Source organism: Pithys albifrons, chromosome 16 (assembly GCF_047495875.1).
Source record: "Pithys albifrons albifrons isolate INPA30051 chromosome 16, PitAlb_v1, whole genome shotgun sequence".
Taxonomy (NCBI): domain Eukaryota; kingdom Metazoa; phylum Chordata; class Aves; order Passeriformes; family Thamnophilidae; genus Pithys; species Pithys albifrons.
In genome coordinates, this window is record NC_092473.1 from 2,859,662 (window position 1) to 2,887,336 (window position 27,675).

The 27,675-nt window shown below is 56.3% G+C and overlaps 1 protein-coding gene across 9 annotated transcripts; it reads right to left on the reverse strand.

The window, feature by feature from the left end:
* Nucleotides 1-8: 8 nt before the first annotated feature.
* CDIP1 (cell death inducing p53 target 1) lies at nt 9-24,569 on the reverse strand. 9 transcript variants are annotated; one of them, XM_071570830.1, is made up of 7 exons: nt 24,402-24,569; nt 13,293-13,400; nt 3,084-3,184; nt 2,490-2,588; nt 1,913-2,059; nt 1,404-1,668; nt 9-1,192 (listed from the first exon to the last, which is right to left on the reverse strand). In XM_071570830.1, exons 4-7 carry the CDS (start codon nt 2,572-2,574, stop codon nt 1,081-1,083), a joined length of 609 nt encoding a protein of 202 aa, XP_071426931.1. In that variant the 5' UTR covers nt 2,575-2,588; nt 3,084-3,184; nt 13,293-13,400; nt 24,402-24,569; the 3' UTR covers nt 9-1,080. The 9 variants fall into 9 exon arrangements, with proteins under 9 accessions (XP_071426931.1, XP_071426930.1, XP_071426927.1 ...); XM_071570829.1 differs by lacking the exon at nt 13,293-13,400 and adding an exon at nt 20,667-20,746; XM_071570826.1 differs by lacking the exons at nt 13,293-13,400; nt 24,402-24,569 and adding exons at nt 8,057-8,207; nt 8,709-9,143.
* Between the last annotated feature and the right edge of the window lie 3,106 nt (nt 24,570-27,675).

Below are 27,675 nucleotides of genomic sequence, written 5' to 3' on the forward strand. Positions count from 1 at the left end.
CACGAGTTCAGGGTCTGTTATTTATTTACATAAAAACACTGACTAGTGCCACAGTTCCACCCCGGGCAAACAGCAGCTGCCTGTGCAGGGGGGCTGTGTCTGCAGACCGGGCTGCTGAGAGCCCTGCCCCTCCTTTGTCCGGGGCCAGGGCAGGAGCAGCCCCAGGGGCTGACTACGGCTCCCTTTCCTCTCGCCCTTGCCTGTGGAGGTGCTGCTGGCAGCGCCTGTCACTGCCTGCTTGCCCCCTTCCTTCCGCCCCACCGAGGTGAGCTAAAAATACCCCTTTCACCCACATGCAAGGAGGGCCGCGGGGCACTGCGGGGTGGGCACCCGCGGGCTCGGGGCGGGGCTCTGGAGCTGCGGCCTGGGAACAAACTCCTCTACTCTAGTGCCGGCAGGCAGCGACATGCCGGGTGTGGGTCTGGCTCTGCCGGGGCCGGGAGGGGGCACATGCAGCTGGAGCGGCCCCGGGGCAGGACGGAGGTGCTGATCAAGGGCTGATCAAGGGCGCAGCGCTGCTGCCGGCCCCGCTCCCCGCCCGAAGGCAGCTCTGCCTCTCCTTGGGAACGGGGCCACGAACTACCCTGTGGCACTGCCATCTGAACCCCTTCCTAAAGTGCCACAAGGCCTGTGCTACATCCCGAGTGTGCCGTGGGCTGCTTGGGCCTCCCTGCCCTCCTGGTGGCTGCAGCACATCCCAGCAGCCAGGCACCCCCAGCGCTGCGGGACTGGGCTGGGCACCTCCAGCAGCTGCTGCTCTTCCGGGGGCTGCCCCAGGCGAGAGGGGCCTCGCTCACACCCCGAAGCACAAGGGGGTGCAGGGCAGTGCCCCCCACTCCTACAGGGCAGCCCATCCGGGGCCCGGGCCCCCTCCCCTGTGCACCAGCATCACCCATCCCGCTGTGCCCAGTGAGGACCAGAGCTCGGGGCAGGTGGTGGCAGCTCTGAGCCGGAGGAGCCGGGGGTAGTAACACGCACACAGCGCCGCGGGGAAGCGAGGGAGTGACGCACACAGGGACACTTGGATGGCAGCGGGACAGGGGCCGGTGTCATTGCAGTGCTCGGGCTCCCAGGGCGCTGTTAGCACATGCGCTTGTACGTGTAGATATAGGCCTTGCAGTTGGGACACGTGTGTGTCACGTCCTTGAAGTCATCGAACAGGCAGGGGATGAGGCAGCAGCAGAGGTCACACCTGGGGCACAGAAGAGAAGAGGCAGAGAGAGAGAGTGGTGAGCTCAGGCAGCCCCTGGGCACGGGCAGCAAATGTGACTATGTGCTGGGGGGCTGTCACCCTGAGAACCCCCCAGGTGTCCCAGCACCACCTCCAGGTTGAGCCCCCAGTCCTGACCAACAGCTCAGCATCAGGGCCCAGCACACGGCCCAGCTCTGCCTGCAGCACCTACCCCACGAAGCAGCAGAAGAAGCCAAGAAGGAAGCTCATGAGCCCAATCTCGTAGGAGATCTTGGTGGTGATGGCCTGCTGGCAGTGGGGACACACGGTCTGCACGGGGGCACCCTGGAAGATCTCTCCCTGCAGCACCGTCACCGTGGTGGCAGCTCCGGGTGGCACCAGCACCGTCGCCGTGTGGCCGCCGGGAGAGGGGTAGTGGCCCGGGGCAGGGTAGTAGCCCATGGGCGGGTGAGGGCCCGTGGGTGGGTAGAACCCTGCTGTGAATGAGAAACATGCACAGGTGAGCACCTTTATACACAGCAGGAGAGGCAGATCCTCATCCTGCTGCCACAGCACCACCCAGGTGGGTACAGACATGGGGCCCACCCTGCTGTGCCCCCACCCACCCCAGGAGCCTTGCTGCAAGCTGCAAACGGCAGCTCCAGCCCTCCCTTGTGTCCCCCCAACCTTCCCCAGGGCACCAGGACCACCCCTGCGCCCCCAGCCCCTGGCAGGACTCACCTGGTGGCACGTAGGGCCCAGAGCCATCCATGGGCATGTGGGGGGGCACGAACCCCGGCTGTGAGGGCGGCTCATATGGGGGGGGCCCGAACTCGGGAGGGGGGATGGGAACCCCCTGGGGCTGTCCCACAACTGGGGTGACACCCTCTGAAAGGAAACACAGCGTCAGCAGAGCTGGTGGGGAGAGGGGGGCTTGGCTGGGTGGGCTGAGGGTTGGTTGTAGAAGGGAAGGGAAGGTGTGGGGGGGCACCCCCTTAAGCCTCATCCTCTGGGCCCTAAGGAGCCAAACTCACCCACCTCACCCACAGCAGGGAGCAGTGCCAGGCTTTGAGCTGGGAGTGCTCCCTGCTCTCACCACTTCATCACTGCCCTGGGACCCATCCTGCCTCCCCCGAGAGTGACACCGGGACAGACAGAGCCGGGCATTGCCCCACCCTGCCCAGCACACTGCACTGCAGGGCAGAACTGCAGGGGCAGGCATGGCCAGGGCACCCCCAGGGAACCCACACTAGCTTGGCTCCAGTCTGCCTGGCAGTGTGAGCACAGCACCCCCCAGCAGCAGGACCAACCCCCGTACCTGGTGCAGAGGGCGGGCCGTGCTTCTCCTCTATCAGCGGCGCCGAGGGGCCCCCCGGGTAGGGCGGTGGCGGGTCGTTGGACATGGCTCAGGGTGGCCCTGCAAGGACAGAAGCCTTTGGTGCCACAGACACCTGCCAGAGCTGCACAGCACTTGGGGAAGGAGGTGACAAGCGACAGAAGGGGACAGGGCTGGTGCCACCACTGCACTGGCCTCAGAACCCACCACAGGCAGACCCAGGGGTGCAGCCCCAAGGCTGGACAGGCTGTGGGCAGGCAGCAAATCCAAGGTGGAACATGATCTCCCTGGCTCTGCACAGTCCAGGGCAGTGCTGGGCTGGAACCTGCTCTGCCAAGTGCCTTGGGGTGCTGAAGGTGGGCAAGAGCTGCCCACAGCCCCCAGCTCCAGCCACAGTGACACACAACACTGTGCCCCAGGGACGTGGCAGGACCCCCAAGCCTGGAGCACAAACTCCAGAGGCAGGGGATGCAAACCCACAGAGCATCTTAAACAAATCTGTACAGAAGTCCAGTGAGTTAAGGTTAAACACATCTGTAACAGCTGGAGTCATTATTTCCATGGGGTACAATTTACCTGTCCTCTCCCTCACAGCAAGAGCTCAGAGGCCTTCACAGAGCTGAGGGCAGCAATTCCTCTGAGCAGGGTGGTTTGGGAGCTGGCTTCTCCCACCAGATCTGTGCAAAAGGAGAGAAAGAGTTACAGACATAGAGAAGAATCACAGCCACAGTGCTCCCTGGCCACCACACCACACCCCTCCTCTCCTGGTGGGAGGAGCCTCCCAGGTGCCCCCTCGATGGCACACGAAGCTCTGTGTCCCCAGCAGGTGGCAAAGCCACTGACATGCTCTGAGAGCCAAGGAAGCACAACAACATCAAGAAACCCGACTTCCCTGTTTACTCTGGCTCAGTTATGAAGTGACTAAATTGGGAAATACAAGTAAGAGAGAGGCTGCTCCCTCAGTGCTCGGGGTGGCTGCCACCAGGATGGAACAGGGTGACAATGCTGGCAGTGCCCTGGGGAGCAGTGCTGGGAGGTCCTGTTGTGGGCTGAGCAACCCCCTGAGCCCTCCACCCCTCACCCTAAAGAAAGGGCCAAGAGCAAAGGTGACCCTGCTTGTCCTGTTTGCTGGCACCAATGCCACGTGCTGGGCAACCTGCCCGGCACACACCAACCAACCTCCACAGCACGGCCCAGCACGGCACGAGCCTGCACGGGCACCAGGCCAGGCAGCCAGTGCTGCCCCAGCCCTGCAGTGCATCTGTGCCCAGAGAGGTGCCTGTGGGCACAGCCACCTCCACTGCTGCTGCTGGGTCAAGTGGAAGATCCATTCCTCCCTCACCTGCCTGGCTTTGCTTTGTTCCCGTCCTTCTTCCAAGCTCACACTCCCTGCCTCTGAGCAGCCTCCAGCAAGGCAGCAGGAAATCTAACGAGGCCACCAGGCCATGGAGCACCATCACCTGTTGCTGCTCATGGGGGATCACACAGATCCCCCCCAGAGCCGAGTAAATTCCTGACAGGCACAGGCTCTGCCCTGGATGCCCACATTTACTGACTAGTATTTCTCTCCCGAGGTCTCAAACTGTGTGTTGCAGCCACACAGGCTCACAGTGTGACCCTAGGGCAGCTGGGGTTTGTCTTCCTCCTGCTTCTCTCCCCAGTTTCTCCCCCAGGAGCCCGGGGAAGCAGAGCTGCCAGGGCAGAGAGTGCTCCCAGCACACTGCAGAGCCTGCCTTCTCCTTCAGTGACCTACAAAGCTGCAAACTGGGCCATGCTCCTTTCAGCCCAGGATGGGGATGGGAAGAAAAGAAGGACTTAAGTCTTCCAAAAGTAGCCAAACTCCCCACCCTGCACACCCTGACCTTCCTTTCCCTATGCCTGCAGGGGTCCTGGATGAGCCCAGTCCAGCTGGAGAATCCCTGAGTCCTCACCTGGGACACCAGCCTGGCCAGTGCTTCTCTAAGGTAACAGACCTCCTGCCCCTCCAGCTCAGGTTCTGCTTTCCCATAATGTAACATCTTTCAACACTCCCCAGCTTCACTCCCCCCATCAAAGCAGCTGGCAAAAAACCACAGCAGATGAGGAGACCCACCCATGTGCTCCACCAGCCACCCCAGAAACACCCACCAGATGAAGCAACAGCCCCAGAGGGAGCCATCAATAAATCCTGCCCCTGAACCAACAAGGAATAGCCTGTGGATCTCAGAGCCACACGTGCACTGGGCTGAGGGAGGCTGTGGGCTGCAGGGCTGTTCTGCTCATTCTTGGCAGGCTCAGTCACTCCTAATGCAATATTCTGCTTATTAAGAGAGATCTGTAAAGAGCAAGATGTTGGCTGTGTGCCCTTCCCAGGAGGAAAAGAAAAGCCTGTTGCTTTTAAGCCTCTTAGAAGCTGTTTCTCCTGTGCTTTCTTTCATCTTAATGCAAGCAGCACAAACCCAGCCCACTTCCAACACAGAGCTCCGTGGGAAACCAGAGGGCACATGGTGTCCCCAGGGCATCCCTCACCACCCTGGCATGGACAGCCCTCCAGTGCTCCAAGATTACCAGACTTAAATCCAGGATGTGGTGGAATCACCAATGTCTAGAGCAGGTCCTTTGGAGCAAGGACACATTGCAACACCCTAAGACTGAAAAGGAGTCGGTTACCAGTAGGAGGAATGGAGAGAGGAGATGCTGTTTCCACCTAAAAATGCAGATTAACTCTTCTCAACTGGAAGAACAGCTTTTACTGGCTCCTGCACTGCAAACTAACTACAGAGGATAAATCCACCACAGACCCACTGCAAACGCCACTCCTGTTAAACAGAGAAGACGTGCAAAAGGCCCCCACAGGCTGGAGATTTGCTAAAGAAAATGAAAGGATTCCCTTTAACCTGCTGGGGCTCAGCAGTGACAGACACAACCAGCACAGCTCCATCACAGCCCCAAGCACGAAGGGCTTGTCCCACCCTGGCTGTGCCCTCCATCCCTGTGTCCTGCCCTGGCTCTGTGCTCCCTGCTCAGCCCAGGGTATTGTTCCAGGCAGCTTTGGGAGAGAAGGACAAACCCATGGCAAGAGACCTCTAGAGCCCCCCAGACTGGGGCAGAAACCCCAGCTCCAGGAGGTCTTTACACAGTGAGCACAGTCAGAGAACCCGTGGGGTGGGCACAGTCCTGCCTGTGGAAACACAAGGCCTTCTAATCTACCTCCTTCCTGTGCTCAGCAACTCTGGATCTAGTTAGTGAGGGATTACAGAACTCCAGACTGGTTTGGGTTGGGAGGGACCCTAAAGCTCATCCTATCCCACACCCTGCCATGGGTAGGGACACCTCCAACCAGCCCAGAGTGCCCCAAGCCCTGTCCAGCCTGGCCTTGGACACTCCCAGGGATGGGGCAGCCACAGCTTCTCTGGGCACCTGTGCCAGGGCCTGCCCACCCTCACAGGGAAGAATTCCTTCCCAGTATCCCACCTAACCCTGCCCTTTGGCAATGGGAAGCCATTCCCCCTTGTCCTGTGACTCCAGGCCCTTGTCCAAAGGCATCGACATTCCAAAGCTCCTGGTTCCCATTATGGGCACATCCAAAACTGGTGACACAGAGCTCTCCAGCTGCTTCCAGCAGCAACAAGAGGAGCTGTGTCAGGTGCAGTGTGCCCTGCTGGCTGCATTCCCTCAGTTACATCTCTGAGGAAACAGTCTGGGATTCAAACACAGCAAGAGAAAAGGTCTGTCCATCCAGCTCAGGCTCCACATGGCTGTGATGGACACCCCTTGTCAAAACCAGCTGGTGTGCAGTGGGGCCAGGAAACATCACCCCACCAGAACAGGTCCTATAGCACCCCAAAAGAGATAATGCCTCTAAGACAACACCCACAGCTGATTCCTGCACTGCTTGGAGACCCAAAGATGCAGTCTGGTAACACCGTTCTTCCCGGGCAGCAGCTGTTGGTGCTTCAGGCTGCTGAAATCTGTCAGGGTGAGACAGCCCTGCCAAGGGCAGAGCTCAGGCTGGCAGGCCCAACTCACGTGCCAGCCCTGATGGTGCAGCTCTGAGTCAGCCTCCTTCCCACGGGCAGAAACACCCTGTGCTGTCCCTGCTCCTCCTGCACTCGGTAACTGAGGCCCACAGTGATGTTCTCCCTCCAGCAGCTCCAGCCCCTGAGACAGAGAGCAGCATCTGTTCATCCTCAGCCATGTTCAGTTACACTGACACTTCAAAAGCTGCTGCTGCACATTTCTGGAGCTCTTCCTCCACAAAAAAAAATAGTTCTGATATTTAGAAAAGGAAAAAAAAGCACACTAAAATTCAATGAATAAATAAAAGGATATGAGCACTTTTAGCTTCATTTCACATCACACAGATGCAGATTCCAGCTTACAGGTTTTTGTAAATCCAGCTTTAAAAGCCAAGGTGCTGGACTCCTCCACTGAGCCCAGCCTCCCTCCCTTAGATACAGGAACAGCTTTCCTGGCCTCAGGAAAGCTACTTGTGTGCCACAGGCTACCAGCTCCAGAACCTGGGAATACTGAGACAAAAAGTGCACAGAGGTGTGTGAGGTACGAGCACAAAAGGCAGAGCAGATGCTGGCAAAGTGTCATTTGATGAAAGCCAGTTTTCCTTCCAAGGGGCTTTAGGGGTGCCAAAGAGGGACAACCCTGACCCTGGAAATCCCAATCTCCTTCCTCCACAACAGCATTTCTGAGCAGCACCTCCAAACCCAGCCTGGAGCTGTGTGATCCCTGTGTCCAGAGCTGACAGGGATGTGCCCTCTCCATGCCCAGTTCCCTGTGCCCATGGCACACCGGAATGTGCCCTCTCCATGCCCAGTTCCCTGTGTCCAGAGCAGACAGGGATGTTCCCCTCTCCATGCCCAGTTCCCTGTGTCCAGAGCAGACAGGGATGTGCCCTCTCCATGCCCAGTGCCCGTGGCCATCGGGGTGTTCCCCTCTGCATGCCCAGTTCCCCGCATTCCCTGTGCCCATGGCACACCGGGATGTGCCCTCTCCATTCCCAGTTCCCAGGGCAGGCAGGGATGTGCCCTCTCCATGCCCAGTTCCCCGCATTCCCTGTGCCCACGGCACACCGGGATGTGCCCTCTCCATTCCCAGTTCCCTGTGCCCACAGCACACCGGGATGTTCCCCTCTCCATTCCCAGTTCCCAGTGCCCATGGCACACCGGGATGTGCCCTCTCCATTCCCAGTTCCCAGGGCAGGCAGGGATGTGCTCTCTCCATGCCCAGTTCCCCGCATTCCCTGTGCCCACGGCACACCGGGATGTGCCCTCTCCATTCCCAGTTCCCTGTGCCCACGGCACACCGGGATGTGCCCTCTCCATTCCCAGTTCCCTGTGCCCACGGCACACCGGGATGTGCCCTCTCCATTCCCAGTTCCCTGTGCCCACAGCACACCGGGATGTGCCCTCTCCATTCCCAGTTCCCTGTGCCCATGGCACACCGGGATGTGCCCTCTCCCTGCACATGCCCACTCACGCGCAGCTCCCCGGGATGTGGCCCAGCTCCCACTGCTCCTGATCGCAGCACGCACGATCCCCCCGGCCAGCTCTTACCTTCGAGGACAGACAGCAGCAATCCCTGCAGTGTCAGCGGCTACTTCGGCCTGGGTTTTATGTGGCACAACAAAACGATGTTTCCCGGTGAGCGAGCCAAACTTTCCCCTCCCAGCCCTGCCTCTTCCCATGCGCATTTGCTGCCTCCAGCCTGCACCAAGCCGGGAGGGAAGGGAGAAACAGCACACGGTGCTTCGGCCTCCTCCAGAAAGAGGATGCCGTGGCAATCCCTGCCCGTGCCCCGCTAACCCTGGCAGCACCTCCTCATCCTCATCCTGGTCCTGGCCAAGGCAGCCAGAGGGCGCATGCCCTGCGAGCTCCGCTGGAAACGGAAACCCGCGGGAAGGGATGGAGGAAAGCGCTGCATTTTCCCAAGTCCAAGGCACTGCCAGGGAGCGCAAACCCATCGTGCAGGAACAGCCAGGCTGCTCCCAGATTTCCCCCGCACTTCCACAGAAAATGCTGCTTCCCGCAGGGCCGGGCTGTCCCTTCCGTGCGGGGATGGCGAGCTCAGCCGGCGAGGCAGGGCAGCAGCTCCTTGGAAACAAGGGGTGCTGGAGGAGAAGGTTATTCAGGCCAGGAATGCCAGAATCCCTGCTCTGCTCCCCAGTGTGTGAACCTCGGGAGCAGCATCCCCCTTCCAGTGGATTACCTGGGAAGCTCGGACATGTCTGACCTTCTGTGTGCCCCCACCACCCGGCAGGCAAACCCTCCGGGCAGGATCCCCGCACCACGCCAGGGGCTGTATTCAAGCAAGATTTCTCAGGGCATTAAATCCAAAGCACAATCAGATAATCTCCAGGGCGCAGCTCCGGCTCAGCTGTCCTCGGCCAGAGATTCAAATTACCGCTGCAGGGAGCTCCTCTGCAACGGTATCAGAGAAACCAGACACAAAATCCCTCCTGTTTAAGACAAGAGGGTTTATCTGCAACACCCACAAAGGGTTACGTGCGGGAGGAGCGTCTGCAGGACCTGCTGCCGCCTCTGGGATTCTCTCCAGTGCTATTCCCCTCCGGATGAGCTGACCAAGCACTCTTGGCTTTCCACACTGGGGCTGCAGAAACAGCCTTGCCAGGAGCTGGTTAACCTGAACATTTAAAGAAAAACCAGACAAAATGAAAGGAACGACTGGGGTAGTTCTTTGTCGTGGGCTCCCAAGCTGTGGGAGGCACCACGTGCCAGCACAGACATCCCGGAGGAGACAAGAGGGGTGACAAAGGAGTCTGTGACCAGCGAGGAGAGGCCATAAAATCCCAGAATCTCAAAACTGTCAATGCTGGAAGAGACTTTTAAGATCATCCAGTCCAACCATCCACCCAGCACTACCACTGTATCCCTTTTAACATGCTAAACCGTGACCCCACTTTTCAAAACTTACACATGCAGAGGCACTGGGGAAGGCTCAGGTGTGCAGAGAACTCTCTGCACCACCAAGGCAGCTAACTTGGCTCCCAAAGACAGTGTCCTGCACATGGAGCAAGCCAGGCTGTCCCACAGGCTGCTCCTGGCCCTGGAAAACACTCTCCCACTCAGGAGTGCTCACTGTTCAGAGCCTTCCAGTGGTGACCTGGCTGCATGGGAGAGGACAGGGTCCAATCTGCCAGGTGTTCTCAGGGATGTGATTAAAAACAACATTAATGCCACACCTGAGTTCCTCTGCATCCCAGAAACCTGTGCCAGAGAGATGAGAAAAGGAGGGTGCTGCAAGCCAAACCCCTGGGGAGACTTTGACTGGAGTTCACAAAGAATCCAAGCTAACACTTGATAACATCCATGGGAAAGCATCCAGTGATAGCAGCAGCAGCTGCCTCCAGTCCTTGTATCTGCTTAATTTTCCCCCTGAGAGGACACATCCTGCCTTACATCATCCCTTTGATATCTGGTTAATAACAGTAACACCACAACCTGACAGGATCTAGAGCAGCTAAACCCAAGATCCACTCCAACACTGCTGTCTGAACATAACACCAAACTTACATGTGGCACAAGGGTGGCTGTTCATTTAACAGGCAAACAAAAATACCCCAGCTCAAGAGGCTTAAACAGCAAGCAGGAGGTGGGGGAGAAGCTCTGCACTGCCTTGTATTAAGGACAGTCACAGATCCGAGCTCACCTCTGGTGGCAGCCTGGAACAGAGGCTTAAGGATGAGTCAGGAAGGTAAAATCACCACCTTGTTGGTCCCTCCCACTCCAGTCACTCAGGTGTTTGGAGATTGGGCAGCATGAGGTTTCTCCACAGATCACCCCAAGCCCTTCCCAGGTCCAGCTCACAGCAGTGGCAAGTCCAGCTCTTCAGTTACCTCCACAAAAAAGCCTCTCCTGCTGCCAGTCTGCTGCCTCCCCTTCCAGGGGCACCTCCCAGCTCTGCACAGAGAAGGTGAACACTCAGTGATCACCCACTACATCCCTCAGCTCAGGATTTTAGAGATTTCCTTCCCAAAACTAACCCAAAAATACTTTATTTCTTTATGCACTCATTTTTGCATTTCTCCCTCCTTCTATAGACTTTTTTTAGAGAAAGTCAAATACTAACACAGCTCCATCATTGCTGAGTAGACGTGTGACTTCCATTAAATAACACAGCAAGCTCCAAGGGAGGAGGAAATTAAGAGTCAGAGAGAATCAGCACTTTTGCATTTCAGCTTCAGAATTAATCAGAGCCCAAGAGCCTATTCAGAATTCCCTTGCAGATTTTGCAACACAGTGAAATAATTTTGAATACATTGGTGGTGATTCCAGATCCGCTTTCCTTTCAAGTGATGTACAAAACATATGTCATGGAACTGATGTTTTCTTCTCCCAGGAGAGCACCAGCTCACTGCAGGACTGACTCCAGTCTCCAACATCATTAGCATTTCCCACCCTCACAGATCCCTCTGCCTTGGCGCCAGAGAATCTGCTGACATTCAGATTTAACAGGTACAGTGTCACCTTGCACTGGTTCTCTGAGGGCTAGTGGGAAGTGCTCTGTGTTTTATGCAAGCCCATGGCTCGCTCTGTGCAAGGTTTGGAGTTAAGCAGGAGTGTGTGTGCAAGGTCTGGGATCTCTCCTGAGTCCTCCTGCCGACAGGGAGAACCCCCATGTACACCCAGAGACACGTGCACTGCAGGAACTTCTCCATGCTGAGGCCACTTGTATTACCACACCCACCTTCTTGCCCCCACAGACCTTCCCATTTCCCGACTGGGAACACCAGGCTGGCTCACCCCAGGGCATGTTGACAGGAGGAGGGTGTCCTGCACTCCCCTACCCCCAAGCCCAGCTTTGGATTTGGGACAGATGACAATGTCCCAGCTCACAGAAGGGAAAACCCCTGGATTAATCAGCAGGCACTGAGTGTGCCCAGCGCTGGGCACCCCTGAGTCACACACAGCTCCTGCCATTCCCAATTCTCCCTCCAGTTCCCACCACACTTGGCCAGTCCACACTGACTTCCCAGTCCAGGAAAGTCATTTTCCCTCCCAGGCATTTCATGACTGTGGTTTCAGTTTGCAGCACCCGTTCCTGCCAACTCCTCCACAACCCCTTTCCCAGAACCCCCACGTAAGGACCTGCTGTGTATCTGCCCCTCAGGTCACCCAAAAGCTGCTCCCTCTGAGCCTGACTTGCCACCACGGCTCACTGGGAGGCAGCACAGCCACCCTGTCAGGGGACAGTGGGACATGCAAAGCCACATCTCTCCTCTGAAATGTGAGCAGCAGCACAGGACACAGCCAGACCTGCAGAGCTGTATTCCCTCTGGAAGCAAGGGGGGAGGAAGAGAGGGGATGTCCTCGTGCCTCTCCAGGCCCCACCCCAGTCTGGGCATGCCAGGGACATCACTTGGACTCCAGAACGTGGACAAAGCCAGCAGGAGACCTCTCACTGACAATCCAGCACAGCAGCTGGACTCAAAGCACCTCTAACACACACCAACACACCTGCTCAAGTCCCTGCTCCAGGCTTTTCCAAACCCTTTCTCTGCAAGGCAACACCTCACTGCTTTGCTGTTCCATGGGAAGCATGGCTGGCCAGAGGGTTTGGAACACTCAGTGCCCTCACAGCACGGAATGGAACTGGGGAGCACTCAGAGGGTTTGGAACACTCAGTGCCCTCACAGCACGGGATGGGACTGGGGAGCACTCAGAGGGTTTGGAACACTCAGTGCCCTCACAGCACGGGATGGGATTGGGGAGCACTCAGAGGGTTTGGAACACTCAGTGCCCTCACAGCACGGGATGGAACTGGGGAGCACTCAAGCCATAATACCAGGATGCCCTCAGGGCAGGTAAACAGCTCAGCTGCTCTGGAGGATTCAGGGCTGAAATCCCCTCCTGAGCCTGAGAAGACGGAGCAGCTCCCACGACACTAAACAAGCTGGGAACTATTTTCTCTCTCATCGGAACAGCCCTGCAGGCAGCTCCAAACTGAGCTCCCACCATCCCAAATCACGGCCAGGCAGGAGTCTGAAAGGCTAAAGTAACACCTCCTGTGGCAGCCACGGAGTCAGGGGAAATTCTCCATTCCCTAAACACAAATCTGCTCCTGATGACGTCTCTATGGAAGAGCTGCAACAAGCCCAGGGGAAGAGCTGATATTTAACAGCAGGGGGAATGGTCCCTGGTTCCAGCTTCACTCTTGTGCTCAAAGACTCAGGTTTTGGAGGGGCTGGATGGTCCCAGCGGCGCAGACAGGAAGGGTGAGCTGAGCCTTTCGTGCAGACCCAGCCTCTTGTGAGCAGCTCCTGATATAGCACAAAGCCCAGTAAAGGCATTAAGTTAATTAAAGACAAACTGGACAGGTCTCTAAGGCAAGGGCAGCACGCACACACCAGCAGCAGTTAGTTATCCAGTGGGCACTTAAAAATGCAAACACAAAGGAGTGGGCAGTGCATGGAAACTCCATCCCCACTGCTCTCCTTCACTCTGTGTTCCTTCTCCACAAAAGCTCCAACACTCCCCTTCTGCCATGAGTTGGGTGACTGGCACCCTTGGGGACCTCAAAAGCATCCCAGGCTGGAGTCACTGCAGCAAGGGTAAAGGCTCCATGATTCCCTCCCTGAACCTGTGCTGAACCCCAGGGGTTCCTTTCCCTCTCTTAAAAGAGTGGCCTGCTTCTCATTTGGGGAAATGATCAATTGCTGAGAGGTTTCTTTCAGAAAAAACATGTTCAGGGGTTTCTTTGTGAGCAATCCATCCTGCACCAGCTCCGTGAGCCTGGAACAGATATCTGCTAACAGGCAACAAGGACACACACCTGCTGCTGTTCATTGGGTGAGAATCACTCCCTAGGAGCTTTCAACGACTCCCTAGAAGTCTTCTCATGAGAATGCCTCGACTTTCTCACAGAACTCCAGAGGTGCACCTGAAAACACGGAGGATGAGATAATATAAACACTGGACTTGTGAGATATGGTTTTTAACCAATTAAAGGTTCTGGCCTGGTGCTGTGAGGCTCAATTTAGCCAATAGAATGTAGCTTTAACCCTGTATAAACTGTGTGCCGTGTGTAATAAAGGGTCTTCACTGTAAACCTCACAGGCTTGTCGGGTGAAGTCCTTTCTCTCTGCAGAAGATTGTTTGCATTAATCAATAAAATCCAACAGGCTGCTTTTCCTTCATCCTCAGCCAGCAATGGAATCTCCTGTCAGCAGCACGGCCACCACATCCCTCCTGAACCTGCTGTGGGTACCAGCACGTGTGGGTTTCACAGCTGCAGAGAGTGGGGCTGCCTACATCACTATGGCTAATTTATCCCCAGAAAGGCTAATTTAATCTGGCAGTGAATGTGCTCAAAGCCTCCTCACACAGAAGAGCTTTTATCTTGGTTGGCTTAACAACAATACAGCATATCCAACAACGTGGAGGGATGCTAAGGAAGAACACTGCCCTTGTGTTTGGAGTTCTCTAGGCTGAGAAATTTCTCTTAGTAACCACAGGCTTTGAGAAAACATAGCATGCCTCTGGGTTTTTTAAAAAGCCAACTGTATTTTCCAGACAAAACACACACCAGTCTACTTCCCCTTCTCATACAACTGTGTCTCAACAGAAAGAGCTGTGCTCTTAATAAAACTAAAACCCAGCAAGGATTGTTTAATATTAAATACTACATTCATTTCCAACTGCACAACAAAAGCAGCCACTGGCTTGGGGAGACTCTCCCCAGCACATACCACAGAGGAATAAACTCAATTCCAAAATCCCCTTGTGTTAATAAGATGGGTAATTGCAGGATGAAGCATTTCAGAGAGAGCATCCTTCAGATTTCCACCCTCTGCCATCTGTGGGAGGGCAATAAATAAGCAATCAGAAAGGGTTTTTTTCATTGCTTTTAAATTCCAGGTGATATTTTCCCCTTACTTGTGACAGACCACAGTCAGGATGAGCCATCTGATCCACAGTGCTGCCTCAGCCCTGCACAGAGACTCTGTATCACTGGGGACATACAGACACAGCAGCTGGTGCTGGTCCTTCCCTGGATCTGCCCCTGGCAAGGTGTTCACCTGGATCTACCCCCAGAAAGGTCCTCACCTGGATCCACCCCTGGCAAGGTCCTCCCCTGGATCTACCCCTGGAAAGGTCCTCATCTGGATTTACCCCTGGCAAGGTCCTCACCTGGATCTGCCCCTGGCAAGGTCCTCCTCTGGATCTCCCTCTGGCAAGGTCCTCCCCTGGATCTGCCCCTGGCAAGGTTCTCACCTGGATCTACCCCTGGCAAGATGCTCACCTGGATCTGCCCCTGGCAAGGTCCTCACCTGGATCTACCCCTGGCAAGGTTCTCACCTGGATCTGCCCCTGGCAAGGTTCTCACCTGGATCTGCCCCTGGCAAGGTCCTCACCTGGATCTGCCCCTGGCAAGGTCCTCACCTGGATCTGCCCCTGGCAAGGTCCTCACCTGGATCTACCCCTGGCAAGGTCCTCCCCTGGATCTGCCCCTGGCAAGGTCCTCACCTGGATCTGCCCCTGGCAAGGTTCTCACCTGGATCTGCCCCTGGCAAGGTCCTCACCTAGATCTGCCCCTGGCAAGGTTCTCACCTGGATCTACCCCTGGCAAAGTTCTCACCTGGATCTACCCCTGGCAAGATGCTCACCTGGATCTGCCCCTAGCAAGGTCCTCACCTGGATCCACCCCTGGCAAGGTCCTCCCCTGGATCTCCCCCTGGCAGGGTCCTCCCTGGATCTGCCCCTGGCAAGGTCCTCATCTGGATCTATCCCTTCCACAGCAGATCACTGTAGAGCCAAGCACAGCCCCTGGGAGTCAAAGGGGCTAAAAGAAGATGGATTGAAGCTTCACAATAGACAGTCATACCAGTCTAACCCTCCAGGCTCAGGATTGTCACCACCATCCTGCTGGGAAAGAAGAGCTGGTGCTGTGAAAGGACCACAGCCTGGATCGTGCCTTAGAGGGCAAGAAGATGGCTCAGATGGCATTCAACAATTTAGGAGGATTTGGTAATGCAGGAACAAGGCAAAAGTCACAGGGAAGCAGAGCATTAGCCCAAGCCACAGGAGAAACAAAGGACAAAACAACACAACACTCTCCTTGTTCCAATCTGTCAGGAATTGCTGTCCCAAGAATAGCCTATTCAGAAACCAGGAAACTCAGAGAACAGCAGGGAAGGGCTGAGTCATGGCCATTTGGAAAAAAAACCCCAACCCACAACAAAACAACCCAAAAGAGAAGGAGAGAAAACATGGGACAGCAGCTGTTCTGGGTCTTGGAGATACAAGTAAGTCAATCCAGAACGTATTAGCCAGCCTTTATTTTCAAAAGCTCTGCAGACACGTGGTACTGCCATAAAAAGCAGCTGACCCTCCTCCTGTTCCTGGGCAGCAAATTTAGCTCGGGTTGTACTGGAAAAGCTGCTGGTGCTTCCCGGCAGCAGCCCCTCGATGCAACATCCCCTTGGCTGTGCCAGGACACAAACTGCTCCCTGGGTTTGCCCTGATTTTTGTTCCTGCACAACATTAGCATCCAAATACCACAGGGACTTACAGGCTGCACAAGTGCTTTCCCAAAAGGAAAGCACAGTCTGCCTAAGGGATGTTATTTAGCAGAGGGTGAGGAGCTGTTCCCCTGCCCCACACTGGAAGGACACGAGGTAAGCCATGACTTGGACAGGTGTGCTGTGACTCTGTGAGGCCCAGCAGAAGCCAAGCACCCCCAGCTCACATCCAGCTCAGCACTGCTTGTCTGGCCCCCAGGAGGGCCAGGCTGCACTTGGGTTTTACTCAAGTCTTCCCACATGACAATCTTTGTTCCATGACATAAATGAAATCAATTTTACAGCAGTTCTCCCCAGGACAGCAATCTTGTTCACTCACCCATCAACCAAAAAAAAAAAATTATACCGCTCTCCAGCTGTGGGGCTCTGAGAAAAAGCCCAGGGGATTTCTGGGCAATGAGGGGCTTATTTTCAATACAATTCCTCGATGACCCCTCAAAAATTAGGGAGGTGGGTGTATCTTTTCAATCAAACAACTGTGCTTCAAAACATGGTTGGAAAACACCTGCCAATTAATTTGATCTTGCACTGTGAGGCACTGTCAGAATGAAGCTGCAAAGGGGAGAAGTGGGGAGACCCTCAGAGTCAGTCCCTGCAGGCAGAGAGCTGACTGTGCAGTCTGGCAGGTCACCTGTGCTCAGGTGTAACCACACCTCAGCCACCACCTTTGTCTTGGTGAAAGGCTCCATTGTCCAGTGAGGTAAGACAGGGCTTCCTTTATAAAGACAGGAGCAGCAGATCCCATTTTGGGATGTCAGTGCCAACAAAAACTGCTCAGCCTCCAGGCTGAGGGCTGGAGGGAGACAGGAACTGTCTGTGTCTGCACATGCTGCCCAACATCAAGAAAGAACAAGCCTCTGGGCTTTTCCTTTATTTATTTATTTTTAACTTTTTTCCCCTTTATTCCTGTATTTCTGTTTGGGGTTTTTTTCATGGAGCCAGTATAAACCCTGGGGGAGCTCAGAGAGCCCGACTGATCCCTCTGAGCAGTCCAAGTACCTCTCCCTGCAGCCCCAGCAGGTCCCCTGTTCCAGGCAGGGCTGGGGAACGCATCCTGCTGAGAAATCAGTTCCCACAGACATCATCTCTTTCCAGTTCTGGGAATGGCTGGGATAACCACAACACACAGACCCAGCCTTGACACTAATCCCCAAAATAAGAGCCCAAGGAGACCATCCCAAAGCAAACAGGCTCTCGTGGTTCGAATTGAGTGCAATTCCTTTTCTCTGTGACCACACAATGCAGGGAGCAAATAAAGACAAAATACAGGCAGAACACGGGCTGTGCATCCCAGAAGGATGAGGTGGATGGAATTTGGGATTGTAAAATGGAATGCAAGGTGGAATAGTAAGACTGTAAACTTAAAGTGGGAATATCCTTGTAAAAACATCTTCCAAAACTGTTTACTGGTAGACAGGCTGCTGTGCAAGCATGGAAGGTTTTCTTTCCAAAAGCAGAGACTGGGTATCAAAGAAGGGTCAGGAATATGGGCAAGAGGGAAGGTCAGGGCACCACCTCAGCACAAATGCTTTATCCTAAAATTTATAGGAGAACTGGCTATTACTCCATGTTCTTATGCACAAAGGAGGGATATATTATAAAGGATACATTATATTATAAAGGATATAACCAATTCAGAGTTACCCTACTAATCACAGTAAGTAATAAATACATTACTTAATTTGCACAGGAAGCCCCAGCTCATCTCTTCACTCTCTGACCATCTCAGGTTCCCTCATGCCAAGGTTCAAAGTCAAACACAGAGCCAGCAGCTGTTCCTCACAGTTCCCACAATGCTACATTGCCATCTTTTGGGGTCATTTCTGCTATTTTCTTACTGCACTGAAGTGGGGCCTCACACATTTTGCTCCAGCCTCCATCTTCTACCCAGACCAATGCCCAGCACAGGGCTGCTCTCAAACAGCCCTTTGTCACCACCACAAACACACAAACTTTGAACAGCAGCTACGAGGCAGCTCAGAATGAAGGGGCCCAAAGCAAAACTGTAACAGCAGCCCAGAGTTTCCCTGAGCTCCCCCTGCCTCAGAAACTTGATTCTGGGAGAAAATGGATCGTGGTTTCCTACAGCACCTGCTCTAATTTTGTTCCCTTTGATCAGACAGGGAGATGTGTCCTGTGCAGAGCACGCAAAGATCTGACAGTGCTTATGAAAGTGGCACTGCTGCTCTCCAGCTGTGAGACACATACCAAGGGAACAGCAGGAAAACAGCCAGGTGAGGATCACACACCAAGGCATCGTGTGCTTTTTGAAGGAAAAAGGTACCTACACATCTGTGTCTGCACATCTGTGTGCTCAGGAGCCTTGCTCTGAAACCATCACCAGAGTCAGGGGGCTCCAGGCTGGAGCCCTCTGAGTGCGTAACAGCTGCAAAATCAGGTCCTGGGAAGCACAACCAATCAAAACCCTCAAATATTTTGTAGAACAACTGAAGTTCCCACCACAAACCATCACTGTTTCTGTATCACAGAGAAGGAAAGGCACTGCACAATTAAAATCACAGAATCATAGAATGGATTGGGTTGGAAAAGACCTCTGAGATCATCAAGTCCAACCCTTGGTCCAACTCCAGGCCCTTTACCAGATCATGGCACTCAGTGCCACGGCCAAGCTCAGGTGAAAAACCTCCAGGGATGGGGAATCCACCCCCTCTCTGGGCAGCCCATTCCAATCCCTGAGCACTCTCTCTGCAAAGAATTTCTTTCTCATCTCCAACTTCAATTTGCCCTGGCAGAGCTTGAGCCCATCGTGCCCCCTTGTCCTATTGCTGAGTGCCTGGGAGAAGAGACCAACCCCCACCTGGCCAGAACTTCCCTTCAGGCACTTCCAGACAGTGCTGAGGTCACCTCTGAGCCTCCTCTTCTCCAGGCTAAACACCCCCAGCTCCCTCAGCCTCTCCCCACAGGAGAGGGAAAATCTTCCCTCTTGGAACATCACTCACTGCTGCTCAGAGCCACGAGGCACATCAGCATCTATCTATCTATCTATCTATCTATCTATCTATCTATCTATCTATCTATCTATCTATCTATCTATTGTTTCCCACCTCTCCTGCCCTCCCTGTTTCCAGCTGCTCTGCACAGACCAGTCTGGAAGAACACCTTCTGAGAAGCTGGCACACCTGTCTAGGAGCTGGAAGGTGGATTCAGCCCTGCTGCCTTGGTTATTATTTTAATCTCCATATTATGCAAACACTGGCTCAGCTGGGTGCCATCAACCTTCCCCTGTGCTTGCTGCAAAGCTGAGTAAATGTGAGCCTGCACACAGGAAAACTGTCCCATGGTACACTCAGCATGTACAGAGACCTGGTAACACCAGCACAAGTGAAGCACAGCCCATTGCAGTCCAAACAAAACCCACTGTTTAAAAGACTTAGTTCATTTCAATCCAGGATATCTTCTCCTGATTAAGGCAATTATAAGAAATCAAATGGAGGGCTTTACAACGTAGCACAAACATCTGTAGAACACTGAATTTCATACTTCTCTTTACCCAGAAGCAAAAAACAAGTCTTGGATCAGAGCAGATGCTGAGAATTCTGTGTATCTCCTTGCAAAACCACTCATTCTCATACTGAAAGATTTCCACATTGACCACATCCTTTACACACATGTATTTATCTGCTAAATTCACATGTAAAGGGGGGAAATATATAATGTTTTACGTAATAAAAGTTACTTCCATCCCTTCTTTTGCAATGGCAGTGAGTAAGACTGGCAATGGCAACACTTCTGCAGGAGACAACACCGTGCCAAGAACCCAAATGCCCCCGAAACAGCCAGTGTGGGTGTTGTGTCCTGTTCTGGTCCCTGGAGGAACATCCCTCAGCTACAGGAGTGCATTATCTGTGCTCCTAGAGCGTGTCTGACACTTGTGCTTCATGCAGGAGGAAGGCAGTGGCCACTGTGTGGCTTCCCACACACACAGGTGGCTGATGAGAAAATGACCTTCAAAAACAGGCTCATTAACCAAACCAGGGTGTCTGACACACACCCTCCCTCCTTTCCCAACAGCAGCTGAGACAGAGGAACAGAAACATGTGGAACTGAGTTTCAGAACTGAACTTGAGGTGCAGGATTTGTTGAGGGAACACAAGAAATTCAGTATGGTCTTCCATCTTCTTAGGAAGGGCTCAGGTTCTGAAAGAGAAACTCCCTCACCTTTACCTGTCCCCATCACACCTGCTGCAAGATCCTTTGGTGCTCAGCACATAAACACACCTCCCAGCACCTTCTTGAGCAGACACAGCCACTGCAGCCCCACCAGCCCTGAAACAGCAGCTGGGCAGAACTGACCATGTGGCATCACTCAGGGTACATTTGGGGACATTGTTTCATCACCTGCCCTTGTTACAGCCATAAAGGCACTGCCTCCAAACAGGAATTAGCTCCTCACATAACACTGAAGGAGAACAGAGCAGCTACATCACTAAACACTTCCGGGGATTTCCTGGAGCTCACAGACATTGTGACAACACTGAGACAAAGAAGCCTTTGGGAAAGGGAAGTTTTCAGGCTGTGCTTTCCACACTGACCCAGGTTTGTTTAGTTCCTAAACATGAATGAATGCCATGCTGTGGTTATATATCACAATATGTGATACTCACTCTACTTTCCCCTGCTGCCCACTCCAGTCACACTCCGAAAGCAGCAGGGCCTCTGCCACAATTAAAGGCCCATTTCAAGCCTGTTGGGTGAAGGGAACAAACAGGAGGCTCTTGAGCATATTCCCAAAGTGTTTCTCAGAGAGTTTTACATACAGCCCAAACCCACTATAATTTAAAACATTTCTACTTAGAATCATTGTGCTTGACCTCATCTCTACCACCTGGTATTTTAGGCTCAGCCTGGAATGTGACAACCACCAGACTTCTCACCAGTTCTGACTGGTGCAAGGAGACCCCCTCTGGGCAGCTCTACCAGTGATGCCTCAGCCCAAGGGACACACACACACTGGTGCTTGCAGTGACTTGGAGAAGGTTAACCTTGAGCATGGCTCGTGGATGACCCAGAGGACCATCCCAGCCTGCCTGTTCCCACTCCCTGCACAGCCCTGGAGCTTTCCCTGGGAACCCAACCTCTGTTCAGCAGCAACCAGAACCCCCTGTGCTTTTCCAGGCACTCAGCAATAGGACAAGGGGGCACGATGGGCTCAAGCTCTGCCAGGGGAAATTGAAGTTGGAGATCAGAAAGAAATTCTTTGCAGAGAGAGTGCTCAGGGATTGGAATGGGCTGCCCAGAGAGGGGGTGGATTCCCCATCCCTGGAGGTTTTTCAACTGAGCTTGGCTGTGGCACTGAGTGCCATGATCTGGTAAAGGGGCTGGAGTTGGCCCAAGGGTTGGACTTGATGATCTCAGAGGTCTTTTCCAACCCAATCCATTCTGTGACTCTATGGACGTGGCACTGAGTGAGAATCCACCACATCTTGATCCAACCCCACTGTGATCACCGTGGGGTTGGATCAAGGGTCAGACTTGATGATCTCACAGGTCTTCTCCAACACAATCCATTCTATGATTCTGTGATTTTCCAACTGAACGCTGCCTTACAGCTCCCACCCTTTGCCTCCCCAGTCCTCCTGGGAGGCAGAGCCAAGATCTCACCATTGTAATGGTTAAAGCCCTCCCAGCTTCCTGATAATATTAATTCCTTGGTATTTATTGCTGTGCTGTGCTAAGCATGAATGAGCCCTCATCTGACACTGCCAATGTGCTGACTGACAATACCATCCCCACCATCATTACCCCTCTTCCTGCTTGTCAAGACATCCAAGCTCCTTTCAGCTCCTGCAGAATGGACTCATCATTCCTGGGGAATGTTTCTCCGGGGCAGGGATGCCTGGAAGTGTTCTGGGCACTCTGGGGATGCCCATTGCTCCTCTCAGAGCCGTGTCCCCTGCCCTGTCCCACAGCCATGTCCCCTGTCCTGTCCCACAGCCATGCCCTGTGCCCTGTCCCACAGCCGTGTCCCCTGTCCTGTCCCACAGCCGTGTCCCCTGCCCTGTCCCACAGCCGTGTCCCCTGTCCTGTCCCACAGCCGTGTCCCCTGCCCTGTCCCACAGCCATGCCCTGTGCCCTGTCCCACAGCCATATCCCCTGTCCTGTCCCACAGCCATGCCCTGTGCCCTGTCCCACAGCCGTGTCCCCTGCCCTGTCCCACAGCCGGTCCCCTGTCCTGTCCCACAGCCGTGTCCCCTGCCCTGTCCCACAGCCATGTCCCCTGTCCTGTCCCACAGCCATGTCCCCTGCCCTGTCCCACAGCCATGTCCCCTGTCCTGTCCCACAGCCATGCCCCCTGTCCTGTCCCACAGCCATGCCCCGTGCCCTGTCCCACAGCCGTGTCCCCTGCCCTGTCCCACAGCCACGTCCCCTGCCCTGTCCCACAGCCACGTCCCCTGCCCTGTCCCACAGCCATGTCCCCTGTCCCGTCCCACAGCCATGCCCTGTGCCCTGTCCCACAGCCATGTCCCCTGTCCCGTCCCACAGCCGTGTCCCCTGCCCTGTCCCACAGCCATGCCCTGTGCCCTGTCCCACAGCCATGCCCCCTGTCCTGTCCCACAGCCATGTCCCCTGCCCGTCCCACAGCCATGTCCCGTGCCCTGTCCCACAGCCGTGTCCCCTGTCCTGTCCCACAGCCGTGTCCCCTGCCCTGTCCCACAGCCGTGTCCCCTGTCCTGTCCCACAGCCATGCCCTGTGCCCTGTCCCACAGCCGTGTCCCCTGCCCTGTTCCACAGCCATGCCCTGTGCCCTGTCCCACAGCCGTGTCCCCTGCCCTGTCCCACAGCCATGTCCCCTGTCCTGTCCCACAGCCGTGTCCCCTGCCCTGTCCCACAGCCATGCCCTGTGCCCTGTCCGACAGCCATGCCCTGTGCCCTGTCCCACAGCCATATCCCCTGTCCTGTCCCACAGCCGGTCCCCTGTCCTGTCCCACAGCTGTGTCCCCTGCCCTGTCCCACAGCCATGTCCCCTGTCCTGTCCCACAGCCATGTCCCCTGCCCTGTCCCACAGCCATGCCCTGTGCCCTGTCCCACAGCCATGTCCCCTGTCCTGTCCCACAGCCATGCCCTGTGCCCTGTCCCACAGCTGTGTCCCCTGCCCTGTCCCACAGCCACGTCCCCTGCCCTGTCCCACAGCCGTGTCCCCTGTCCTGTCCCACAGCCATGTCCCCTGTCCCGTCCCACAGCCATGCCCTGTGCCCTGTCCCACAGCCATGTCCCCTGCCCTGTCCCACAGCCATGCCCTGTGCCCTGTCCCACAGCCGTGTCCCCTGCCCTGTTCCTCAGCCGTGTCCTGTGTCCTGTCTCACAGCCGCGTCCCCTGCCCTGTCCCACAGCCACGTCCCCTGTCCCGTCCCACAGCCGTGTCCCGTGTCCTGTCCCTCAGCCGTGTCCTGTGTCCTGTCCCACAGCCACGTCCCCTGCCCTGTCCCACAGCCATGTCCCCTGTCCCGTCCCACAGCCGTGTCCCCTGTCCTGTCCCTCAGCCGTGTCCTGTGTCCTGTCCCACAGCCGTGTCCCCTGCCCTGTCCCACAGCCATGTCCCCTGTCCCGTCCCACAGCCGTGTCCCCTGTCCTGTCCCACAGCCATGTCCCCTGTCCTGTCCCTCAGCCGTGTCCTGTGTCCTGTCCCACAGCCACGTCCCCTGTCCTGTCCCACAGCCACGTCCCCTGCCCTGTCCCACAGCCGTGTCCCCTGCCCTGTCCCACAGCCGTGTCCCCTGCCCTGTCCCACAGCCGTGTCCCCTGCCCTGTCCCATAGCACCGGGCAGTCTCTTCCCAAGTACACGACCTCGCCTTCTGCCTGATGAAATTTCATCCCTCCAGCGCTGCCGTCCCGGCCCTTCCTGGCAGCGCCGAGGACAGAGCTGAAGCTTTGTAGGATTCTTTGCGATTCCCACAGCCCCCGCGGCACTGCCCGCACTGGGGCCCGGCCGGGCCGGGGCCGCCTCCTGCCCTGTCCCTTGTCCTTGTCCTTGTCCCTGTCCCGGCCGTACACCCTCCGGCCGGACCTCTCCCCGACTCCGCTGCTCAGGCCCCGAGCCCTGTCCTCCGCCTGCTCCCGGTTAACCCGGGGGCGATTCCCAGCCCTCTCCGTCCCAGCGGTGCTGGCCGTCCCCTGCCAGTGTCCCTGCGGTGCCCGGTGTCCCCTCCCTCCACCGCTCCGTATCCTCCCGGTGTCCCCCGCACCGCTCCATGTCCCCCTCACCGCTCCGTGTCCCCCCGGTGCCTCCAGCCGGCCCTGCTGTGCGGAGGCCGCCGCGGCCCCCGAGGCTGGCGCTCCCCGTGCCGTCCCCGTCCCCTCCCCGGCCTGTCCCGTCCCGTCCCGTCCCGCGGGCACCCACCGGGTGTGCTGCGGCTGCGGCGGCTCCGGCACCTGCGGCGGGCGGGGCGGGGCCTGCAGCCCCTCCAGGGCCTGGCCTGGGCCTGCCCGCGCTGCGGCTCGGGCTGGAGACGGCGCTGAGGATACTGCGGTTCCACGCCCCCCGTGGGCAGGGACACCGTCCACTACCCCGGGCTGCTCCAACCCTGTCCAGCCCGGCCGTGGGCACTGCCAGGGCTGGGGCAGGCACAGCTGCTCTGGGCACCCTGTGCCAGGGCCTGCCCACCCTCATTGGGAGGAATTTCTTTCCAGTATCCCATCTAACCCTGTCCTGGCAGCGGGAAGCCATTCCCCCTTGTCCTGTCACTCCATCCCTTGTCCCCAGTCCCTCTCCAGCTCTCCTGCAGCCCCTTTAGGCTTTTGTATCCTTTCGTGTATCTCACCTAAATTTCCCATCTCGGTCCCAAGATGTTCCCTTTTGTCCTGTCCCTCCAGGCCCTTATCCAAAATCCCTCCCCATCTCTCCTGGAGCCCCTCCAGGCACTGGAAGAGGTTCTGGGCTCTCCCCAGAGCCTTCCCTTCCCCAGGTGGGACAGTCCTGCCCCACACACCCCACCCCTGCCCCACACATCCCACCCCTGCCCCACACATCCCACCCCTGCCCCACACTCCCCCCCTTCTCCCCCCCCTCCACTGCCCCACAGACCCCCTGCCCCACACACACCCTGCCCCCCCATTTCCTGCCCCACACACACACCCTGCCCCACAAGGTGTCCCAGTCCATGCCCCACAGATGCCCTACCCTGGTGCCACCCTATCCCTCACAGTGTCCTGCCCATGCTCTGACCTGCCCCATCGTGCTGTGCCCTGTGCAGTGTCCCACCTGTCCCCTGTGGTGCCACACACGGTCCTGCCCTGCACAGTGACACATCCATGGCGTGGCACCTGCTGCTCCAGGATCAGGGAGCCTGGGACAGTGCTGGGGCATCTTCCTGGCTCCAGTGGGCCCAGCTCCAGAGCGGGGACTGAAGGGCGGTATTTTAACCGAGTTGCAGGTGCTTTTAGTCACTTCTCACCTGCCCCTGGGGCTCCAGCTCCAAGGTTTAGGTCTGTTGAGTTCCATCCTGCCCCGGGGGCTGGAGCACACACTTCCCTGGGAGGGACAGCAGCATCCCTGACAGGGACAGCAGCATCCCTGGGAGGGACAGCAGCACCCCTGACAGAGACAGCAGCATCCCTGGGAGAACAGCAACATCCCTGGGAAGGACAGCAGCACCCCTGGGAGGGACAGCAGCACCCCTGGGAGGGACAGCAGCACCCCTGGGAGGGACAGCAGCACCCCTGGAGGGACAGCAGCACCCCGGGAGGGACAGCAGCATCCCTGGGAAGGACAGCAGAGTCCCTGGAGGGACAGCAGCATCCCTGGGAGAACAGCAACATCCCGGGCAGGGACAGCAGCACCCCTGGAGGGACAGCAGCATCCCTGGCAGGGACAGCAGCATCCCTGGCAGGTTCCTCCTCTCCTCACTTCCCTGTGCACCAGTGGCTGAGCTGCAGGTGACAGCAGTGCCACCTCTCAGGCAGGCTGTCCCCCTGTCAAGGCAGGACCACGTGGGAGACACTGCCACAGCACAAGTGCAAGTTTAGACTCTCGAGTGGGAAATGCTGTAGGTAACATCAGAAACACCTGCCTCACTCACACACTGCAATGCAAGAATGAGCTGTGGTGGCCCTGTGTCCTGTCGTCTTCTCCACAGGCAGCACGGGCTGGCCCACAGCAAACCCAGCACTTCTTCACTCCTGGTGAGACCCGACAGCCCCAGGCCAGTCCCATCTCACACGTTGTGACCTTGGCTTTGAGCACAACCCCAGAGCAAAGGGAAACACTGGCAGCACTTTGCCAGGGTGAGGAATCATACAATGTTAGAATGTTATGGAAGGGACCTCAAAGATCATCTTGTCCTATGGGCAGGGACACCTCCCACTAGACCAGGTTGCTCAACACCTTATTTATCCCAAACGTGGCTTTGAACACTGCCAGGGCTGGGCCATTACAACCTCCCCAGACAAGCCTTTGGACATCTTCCACTTCATTTTGAGGGAGGTCCATTGGCATGACCATGGGCTGGGTAGATGTGACTGATGCTGTGGCAGCCCTGTGGGCCCCAGAGAAACATCTCCAAACTTGTCTTCTCTGCACACTGTTTACCTTCCCTTCTTTCCACATCCCCCTGCCTGTGGGGACCCAGCATCCCCAATCAAATCTGTGTTCCTCAGGTCACAAGCATGCTGCAGATGATCACCACCTGAAAACTGCTGTTGAGGGCTTCCAGCTGCAGCTCCTGCAGGATCATTTCCAGGAGGTGCATGCACAGAGCTGGGACGGTTACTGAAGAGCTCCTGGCAGAGGATTTGGGCTCCCTGGGTACCTGCACGGATGGCAAGGGTGCATGGGGTGACAGGGATTAGGATCTTTGGCAAATCCTTATGGAAAATTCACTGAAGCCTCCTGAGGGCTGCCCTGGCTGCACTGACCTGTCTGGGCAAGCATCTGGCCTTGCAAGGTTCTTCTGGCAGGGTCCATGTCACCCTCCCAGCCACTGGAGCAGACATCCCTCCCTGGGTATCCCACTGTCCCAGTTACTCCACTGCTCTTGTTGCACTTGCAGTGCCAGAAGGATTTTACCCTCTAGATTTTGAGGCCCTGGGAGACCCACAGGGCTGGGCATGGGATGGCACTGGGGTGGCAAGGTTTGGTCTCCCTCCCTATGCCAGTGCTCCTCCTGGAGCAGGGTGGAAGGGTCGAGTTCTCTCCCGGTCACAGGTGGAGATGGTTTGGGAGCTGCACTGGAGCCCTCTCTGTGGGGTGTCTGCTTGCAAAGTGCTGCAGGCTCCTGGGTGCTGGCAATGCCCCTCAGCTCTGAAATGGCTGAGACTCTTCCCCCTCCCCGAAATCTTGAGGGCTGTTCAGTTGCAGAAACTCTCTGGCTGGGAGCTTGGGCTGCAGCCTCACAGATGCTGGCCCACAAAGCCCCCCACAGGCTGGGATGGCTGCTGGAGCAGCACAAAGCCATGGGGACCTGTGTCAGCCACCACGAGACCTCAGCGAGCACTCACATCTCTGTCATGCCAGGCTGCCATGCGGGGCTGTGCCACCAGACCTTTGCCAGGTGAATGGCAAGGCCACACTCAGCCAGTTCATCCAGGTCTCCAAGTCACTGCAGCCCCCTTGTCCTTCTGCCCCATGCCTTGGCATGGCTGGTGGGGATATGGTCACTGCCCTCTGTGGCACCCCC